This window comes from Mytilus edulis, chromosome 9 (assembly GCF_963676685.1).
Source record: "Mytilus edulis chromosome 9, xbMytEdul2.2, whole genome shotgun sequence".
Classification (NCBI taxonomy): domain Eukaryota; kingdom Metazoa; phylum Mollusca; class Bivalvia; order Mytilida; family Mytilidae; genus Mytilus; species Mytilus edulis.
Window position 1 is genome coordinate 16,371,871 of NC_092352.1, and position 9,602 is coordinate 16,381,472.

The 9,602-nt window shown below is 31.9% G+C and overlaps 1 protein-coding gene across 1 annotated transcript; it reads right to left on the reverse strand.

Annotated features, from left to right (window-relative positions):
* Nucleotides 1-8,954: 8,954 nt before the first annotated feature.
* Nucleotides 8,955-9,602, reverse strand: LOC139487705 (kelch-like protein 6; the record flags this gene model as incomplete). Its single annotated transcript, XM_071272696.1, is given in 1 exon segment — nucleotides 8,955-9,602. A coding segment is annotated over 1 exon segment (610 nt), but the record flags the coding sequence as incomplete, so codon positions are not given.

The following is a 9,602-nucleotide window of genomic DNA, read 5'->3' on the forward strand; positions in this document are numbered from 1 at the left end:
AACAAATGTTTTAATTTTATCTTAAAAGTTATTTTACTCTTCTTTAAAACTTTATTTATTTGATTCCAAACATTTTCTTAATACGGACACAGTATAAAGAAGTGATCATAATTTTCTTTTTGTGTACAGAAGTTACAAAAAATTATTGTTTACAATTTTCCAGCTGACTAAAAGTTTATTTTTAGAAAGAATATGTTGTAGTAATTTCCATCTAAAATTTTAAGTTTATTTTCTTTTAAATATTTAATTAAAAATTTATATAAATTGTTTTGATATAACATATATCTGCTATATCAAGTATAAGCAGCCATTTTGTTTCCAATAGCTGGTTCAATTCGTTTATTTATCAGAGACTTATAGAAAATTTTATTTGATAGTGATTCTAATTTTATAGGTAAACCTTTCCATATTATTTTTTTTTTTATGTCAACAGTACTTTCTATAGAATTTTCCTACTTTGCGATTACTGCCTATAGTCTTTTGTTATTGATTTCTTTATCAAATTAATTTCAAGCTATCCAGTTTGATTTATCTTTTAGTTTATTAAAAATGATGTCTTGTGAAATGCAACCTTTTTCATCTATGATATCATTAACATAAATAAGATAGGGTTTGTGTTGTTGTTGTACACCTATTTGTGACACTGTTCACACATCTTTGTTTATATAATGGAATTTTATGCGACTGTCGTACAAGTGAGAGGTTTAGTGCTATAAAACGAGGTTCAATTCAACATTTTCTACATTTGAAAATACCTGTACTAAGTCAGAAATATGACAGTTGCTGTCCATTCGTTTGATGTGTTTATCATTTGATTTTGCCATTTGATTAGGGACAATCCGTTTTGAATTTTCCTCGGAGTTTTCAGTATTTTTGTGATTTAAATTTTTAATCCAATTTTTAAAAACTATAGCTTTATTTTCATTTTTTTTTTATTTTAAAAAATATTTTATTAGTTATCACCTGTTACATCAACTCTTAGGTGCCCAGAGGAGCAACTTGGGGGCCCCGATTTTTACAGTCTCATGTGACGGGTGGAAAGCAAATGAGGAAAAAAAAACATTTATATAATTAGCATCTATCTATGTACAAGTGTACATGTAATTATCATCTAATTATATATTTATGCATCACACCATATATATGTTTTTCATATTTAATACATTTATTGTTCCATAGTATTTGTTTTCTAATATCTGTAAATATAGTCAGGTTTTTCGTTAGACCGCCACCAGTAAATTTCCAACTTTTAAGGATATTGTTATAAGAATCTGGAATTTTTTCAAGGGTTTCTTTTAGCTTATCCCAACTGTTTGTTTGAAACCAGTTTGGCCAAAAATGATAAAAATAGTGCAGAGTATAATCTTCCAATCTTCTTCACAGTCACTTACTAGTTGTTTTTTTTAAACCACATAGCTTTTAAAGCAGTAAAATAAGTTCTCATATCTAATTATTATATCTAGTCCCCCTTTTCATATTGACCAATGATTGAATTAATTTTTACTTTATCTGGTTTATAATCCCAAACAAATTTAAAACTATTTTTTCTATTTCTTTCAAATATTTCTCTGGAATTATACAGGCAGTACCCACAAAAGTGATACCCTCGGGGAACGAAGCGTCCACCTGCAGTGGCATCGACCCAGTGATGTAAACAGTTATAAAAGGTACCAGGATTATAATTTAGTACGCGTTTCGTCTACATGACCCATCAGTGACGCTGATAGATGAAAGGGACATTAAAAGAAATATTGACTAGTAATGTCTTGTCAATATGCACATCTACATAGGATGTCCTTATTATCTACGAAGTTTCAAGAAATTATTTTGTGTGGTTTGAGAGGAGTTGAGATGACAAATTGGTATATCAGGTCAAAATTGTAAGTTCAAACGGGGTATAACTCATAGAAAAACTAGACAGAGTGGTGCCCCGCGTGTCGTGGAGATTTAAATGATTCCCCTGCAGATGCAAAATGTAAATTTAAAATACAAAAAGTTGAGTATGGAAGCACATGTGTCTTTTCTTCACTGTAGGGGTTATTATCTGGAAACGCTTTGCACCTCTTGTGCAAGTATAAACTCCAACAAAATGATAAAAGTATTTCCCGAATTAGCAAATATAAACAAAAATCTAAACCCTGACTACATGAACATCTTCAATATATGTACAAACAGCAAGCAATATAAAAACTTCCAAGCAATATAAAAACTTCCAAGCAAGGAATTTGCATGAAGAGGAGTTATCCAGAACGCTATGCACCTCTTTTGCAAGTATGTTCTAAAAATCAGGCAAAGTGCAACTATCTCCCCAAAAAGAGCAAATAGTAATAAATAAAAATCAAAACTCTTACTATATGCACACCTTCAAATAAATAACATAAATTGTAATGAACTTGAAACAACCACATACAGGTTTGCACCGGAAAGTAATCCTCAAAACGTTGATCTTATTCTACACGAAAGAAGAAGAAGAGTATATGTACAAATAAAGGCAACAGTAGTATACCTCTGTTCGAAACTCATAAATCGATAGAAAAAAAAAACCAGGAAAAACAAGCCAGCAAAGTATAAACTGATTTGCGTTTAAACTGTAGGTAGAGCCATCCAGAATCGCTAGACACCTCTTATTCAAGTATATACTCCAAAAATGACAAGGTTCAACTATAACTCAAAAGAGCAAATGTCCATTATAAACTGTTATCACAGAGATATGTCTCGCTTTTTTTGTAATTTCGATAATGCAAATGTTGAAATAAAAAATAACAACACTTTAACATGTAATAAAATTGAGAATGGAAATGGGGAATGTGTCAAAGAGACAACAACCCGACCAAATAAAAAACAACAGCAGAGGGTCACCAACAGGTCTTCAATGTAGCGAGAAATTCCCGCACCCGGAGGCGTCCTTCAGCTGGCCCCTAAACAAATATATACTAGTCCAGTAATAATGAACGCCATACTAATTTCCAAATTGTACACAAGAAACTAAAATTAAAATAATACAAGTTTAGCAAATATTCAAAGACAATGAACTATGACTGAAGGTAAATGGCTAAACAATATCCATGGAAATGAGATGTGCCAATGCTAATACAACTGCATACCAAATACCATTGACTTATCACAAGTAGTTCTCTTTAAAAAAAAACCGAAACACAAACTAATACATGTAAACTAAGCAAAATTTCAAAGTCAATAAACCATAACTGGGGGGAGGGTAAAAAACATTCCATGGTACTGAGATGTGCCAATGTTAATACAACTGCATACCAAGTATCATTGACCTACCACTACTGGTTCCCCATAAACTGTCCTCATCACAAACTGATACATGAAAACTAAGCAAAAGTTTCAAAGTCAATAGACCATGACTTAGGGGGCAGGGCCTTATAATCTCCATGGAAATGAGGTATGCCAATGCTTATACAACTGCATACCAATTATCATCAACCTACAACTAGTGGTTCCCCATAAACTGACCTAATCACAAACTAATACATTAAAACTAAGCAAAAATTTCAAAGTCAATAGACCATGAATGAAGGGAGGCCAAATAATCTCCATGGAAATGAGATATGCTGATGCTTATTCAATACAACTGCATACCAATTATCATTACTTTACCACTAGTGGTCCCATAAACTGACATAATTACAAACTAATACATGAAAACTAAGCAAAAGTTTCAAAGTCAATAGACCATAACTGAGGCGGCGGGGTCAAATAATCTCCATGGTAATGAGATGTGCCAATACTTATACAACTGCATACCAAATATATTTGACTTACCACTAGTGGTTCACCATAAACTAGACCTAATCACAAACTAATACATTGTTGACGCCGCCGTCGTTGCCGCCGCCGCCGCCGACGGCGACCGCATACTTATGTCTCACTTTTTGACTCCGTCAAGCGAGACAAAAATCAACACCCTGGTCATATGCACACTTTCAATATATATACAAACAGCCAGCAAAGTGAAAACCTTCTATATTTAACTTCAGAAGATGTTATCTGGAATAACTAGTTATCCATAATGGGACAGACTGGGGTAGAACAATATGCCCTCCAACTTACAAATGCGGGGTCAGAAAATAAATTACCATTCTTTCCGTTCGCCATGCACATCTATCATAGCATATGCTTGTTATATTAAAAGTTTCATGAAAATCTGTTGTGTGGTTGCAGTTGTACATTTAGGCCAAAATTCTAAGTTCAAAAGGGGGATGACTCCTAGAAAAAAAATTTAAATCATAATTTCTTGTCGATATGCACATTTACATAGCATGCTCCAAAATTTCATGAACCAAGTTCTGATGAGTGGTTTCAGAGAAGTTGCAACCGACATATGAACGGACCAAACACATTATACCCCATGCAACTTTATTGTAATCCATTATTGATTAAAGCATAGAAGCGATAAAGAACTTGGATTTGCATTCAGACTCCACGACATAACAAAACTAGAAACATATATAGGTGGTCACGTACATTGCATGTATTCAAGTTGCCATAATTTTCTGTTAAATATAGATTACCTTGAAAGGGGCATCGGTGGCCAAGTAGTCTAAGTAGTTTAACTACAGTATCATTAGCCTGTCAACACCTATGCTGTGAATTTGAGTTCCTGGATTTCTCTGTTCTGATGATAAAACCTTGGCTCCTGTTTTGTGTAAGTTGTATAAATATGAAGGGGTCCATAGGTGGCAAGGTGCAAGAGAGAATTGCTGCCTCTATTCAACATACACTCATTTACCATAGGCAGTTCAACTGGTCCCTCCCTTCATTCTGGTTAACCTACCTATTGTATTAATTGTTAATTTGTTCACAACCTGAATTGAATACACATAATATATACTTGCCACTTGGTGTTATGAATCAACAATCAATCAATAAGACGAAAACTGTCCTATTCAGAAAAATTAATGCTGCTCACTGAGCCATAAAATAAGGTCAAGGTCAGGTTAATCCAGCCCTTATGCCGTGCATAATCTGCAATGACTTTACATTCTAAATACAGTTGATCATAACCAAATCTTTGAAGAGAGAAAGGTGACAAAATATTTAGGTCTGTTAGGGGGTCTGTTATTCTGTCAACATTTGATTTTCACCCCTTTTTTCTCTAATCTTCATTTTTTTTGCCCGTTATTCTCTAATATTCATTTTTTAAGGGCATTATTCTTTAATCATTTAACCCCATCAAAACCCTCATTCCAGACAGTAACATCACACCATAATGCATTTGTATACAATACATAGAACAAGATTATCCACATCTTTTATCTTTTGAAATGTGATTCCTTAGAACAGAGCCCTAATTCCTCACATTGTAAATACTGTTCGCAATTCATAAATCGATTGAGAAAAAACAAATCCACAAATTGAGCCATTTTCCTGGCTTGTTACAGGACATTTTATGAAAACATGGTTGGTTGAACGTGGTTTTGCGGCTAGCCAAACCTCCCGCTTTAATGGCAATGTTAAATATAACACTAAAATGACAGTAATTGACATTAAACATAAGGGTTATTTAGTAACTGATTAGTAAATTGAATATGCACAAGCATAACATATCAATTGACATATGTAAACACCATAAGAAGAGGCAGAGGGTATGTTATTGCTGAGAAATGTGAAATTGATGATTGGGAAGTTGAAGTCATCCCGTTTGTCATAGATTTTAATGTGAAGTGGTCCATCTGTGTCATTATTGAGGAAAAGATTAAGGTATGAAGCAGTTCTTCTAGTATCAGTAATATCCTTAATTTTAAGTTAACAAGACTTATGCCATGTTATATATTCATGATGTTTCATTGTGTTTGATCATATATGCTGTTTTAATGTTTTTTTCCCATAGGTTCAATGTTAAACTTTTCTCCAGTTTGCATTCCAATGACAGCCATTCTGGAATTTCTATGTAATATTGGAACCAAAAATTCCAACTGGCAATATTTGCATAAGTTTCAATGCATGTCTCTTCTAACAAAAAGAGAAGAATTTCGATTTTTTTAAAATCATTTTTGCGATTTCCATGGCAGTGGCAGCCATTTTTAACCATTCCAATGTGTCTTGCACAACTTCACATAGTATTACACATTATGGTATAGTTCCTAGATTTGCTGTTGCAAGCAATGGCGGATGGCCCCCTTCCAAAATTGCAACTCAATTGCAACCATTTTGAAATTTAAAACAGTCGACGTACATAAATACATCACAAATTTTTGTTAGGAAAATTTTGAAATTTATAAATACTGTTGGAACCTCAGGGCATCACTGACAAAATTTGGATAAAGTTTCAATAGGTTGGCTGTTATAACAAATGATTCAGAATTTTATATTTTTTTATTTTGTTTCCATGGTAGTGGTGGCCATTTTGAACCATTCCAATGTCTTTTGCACAACTTCACATATGATAGTGGTCCACATTATATTATAGTTCCATTGAGATTTGTCCTTTCAATTTTGAATACCTAGGAAATGCATTATATGTCACCCACATTGTTGATCGGGTGAAATAATAACTATGAGTAATATTTTTTTTAAGTTTAATTACATATTAGAAAGTTATGTATATATATTTAAAAAAAAGAAAATTTGTGAAAAAAAATATATCTATATATCAAGTATAAAATAAAACAGGATTTCTATGAAAAATATCACAAAACAAAGTGAGAATATGCAGGTATGGTATATAAAGCAGAACACATGGCAAAGTTAAATCAAGAGAACACCTATTGTACATTCCTATATAGTTGTCACACATGTGCAAAACTGTACAATTTTGAAACCACACAAATTGATTACTGGTGTGTCTACTTTTACAAAAATTGCTTACTTTAAACATTATCATCAGCTTGAAACCATCACATACTTTTACATACAATCAAGTTACAATTCTACATGAAAACATGCCTATTTTAATTATAACTATATTAGTATATATTTTAATGTTAGTTTTTGCAGTAACTTCTTAATTCTGTAATTTCTTAACTTACATCTTTTCTGTTCCTTTATAGAGATGATTGTATATCTTTGACATATACGAGTGAACATTGTGAAAGAAGAGTATTGTAAGTAGAACACACATTTTCAAGTTAAAGTCTAAAACAAAACAAAAATTATTTGTACAAAATAGAAAAAAAAATTCAGTACCAAAAAAGGTATAGTGAAAAATACCACAAACAATAACTATAACTAGTAAATATAAAAAATATAACAACCATTACTGTTTATTATTATGCAAATTTCTTATTGTGACAATGTTTCAGATCTTGATATTTTCTCATTGATGTATTTAATCTACAGTAGCTCCAGCATATAAAATATCAATTATTTTGAACAAATAAAGTCTTACGATGTATACCTCTAAAGTTAGCTGCGGAACCGTAGCTCTTAGGTCCTTATGTTATTTTTTGACTATTTGCGGACCTTAGGTCCTTATGTTATTTTTTGACTATTTGCGGGTCCGTAAATAGTAAAAAAATAACATAAGGACCTAAGAGCTACGGTTCCGAAGCTACTCTGAAGTATGAAGATAAAATAATTGTCACACTAAAAAGTTATTCAGTAGAAAATGACAAAACAGCTGCTCATTACAACCTTGACTTGCAGCTAACTTTTAAAGGGGCACTAGCTTCAATAAGTAGAATATGATTTTGTTTGGTTCAATCATTAATAAAAGTGAAATAATGAAATAGTACCTCACTTACAGCATCCAATTTGGTTTGATTTTGTAAAAATGAGCAACACAAAAAAGAACTCTGATGAACTATTCACTTGCAAGTGAATAATTGGTTCTAATTGAATTTACATTAATGTTAATTTCAATTTCACCCAATGGCTAGAGATGGTTACCTATGTATAAGTCTACTTCAAGCATTAAGTGGAAAATAATTTCAACACTGAAAGTGAAACAAAGTGGAACCATTTCATCGACTGATTGGATCCACAAAAACTAATTCTTATACAGGTAAAAATTATATTTATATTATATATATTTTTTTAATCTATAACATGAAATCAAACAGACCAATTTTTTTCATCAGAGGTGATCTCTATAATAATAAGCATCTAGACTTAAATACACACGAAATTCTGTTATTTATTTTCGAGTGCATGCATTGTTATTTGTTTATTTCAGACTTGATGTTATATGGATATCTGTTTTAGTAGGTAATAAATCAAATATGAGAATTTGAGTCAAATAGGCGAATACAAATTTGACAGCTAATGCCCCTTAAAAATGTCTTATTATATTACTTAACACAACTCTGCAATCATAAAAAATAAATTTTCTTAAAATAACTTGACTCATCATTGATCTCCCATTTCTCACATACAGTTATAAAAAAAGATTTGGGTAAAGTTTGGTACAAAAAATTACAATAAAAAGTGTGGCTGATTTGCAAACATGTTATGATAATTACATTACATGTATGTTTTGTTATAATACATTATTTTGATTGGCTTACAGTAATCTTGCGTCATTATGAAATTAACCTTCATTTCAACATGAAATGTAACATTCATGGTGACACAAGCTGTTCGATAAAGTTTACAGGTAAATAAAATAACAAAAACATGTCCTAGTTAAGTGATAATGAACGTCATATGTTTCCATGATCCCAGCCAAAAAATATAATTATAACTATTGAATGCTTCTTTAACTAATTTGATAGGGTTGTAATGCATCTTACTTAGCTTGATGTTTTAATACACACCAATAAATTTACGAATTAAAGCATTTTATTCTATAATGATAACATGGGTCCTAAATAGCATAAAGCGATTCTTTAGCGTTTATCTGACATAATACATGAAAAACTGGAAAAAAAATGGAGATTATATAGAATTCCATTACATGTATGTTTTACATATTATTTTGAAATATCACATATATGACAAAAGTGACATTAAATCTATGTGACACTCAAGTAAAGGTTTTAGTTTGAAATAGAAAGATTTGAAACTGTTCAGGATTCTTTAAACCACATTAATTAACCAGATATTTCTTACTCAAGATAACTCGGAGTAGATGAAAGTTACACATGGGTGCTTTGAATTCAGATGCTATTTCTACAATTTTCTTAAAAACTGGATCAAACGAGTAAGAAGTGAAGTTGCTACTTGCACATCCTATGATCAAGATTTTATTTTCCTTCATAACAGTTCCAAAATGTTCAAATTTCTGAGTCACTCCAACCACTTCTGTGCCTTCTGTTTCATTGAATTGAGCAATATTTCCTTCTCTAAATATTATGAAGATATCTTCTCCAAATGTGACGGTCTTCCCAACACCTCCAGCACAGGTTGGGGGCAATTCACCAATTACTTTAGATTCTCCTTCTAAGACATCAAAAGACTGGATCAAAAGAGAGGCATTTCGATCATTTTGCTTTCCGCCAAAAGTATAGATCTTAGATCCTTTCACTGCTACTGTCATAGATGAAATGGCTTGTTTCAGATTTCCCACCTTTTCACATGTGTTGGTATTAGGATTGTATCTTTCTATGGTAGATAAAGTTTCCATGGTCTTGGACATTCCCCCAATGAGATAAATATATCCATCAATGGCAACCATGCCATGTCCCCATCTTGCATCA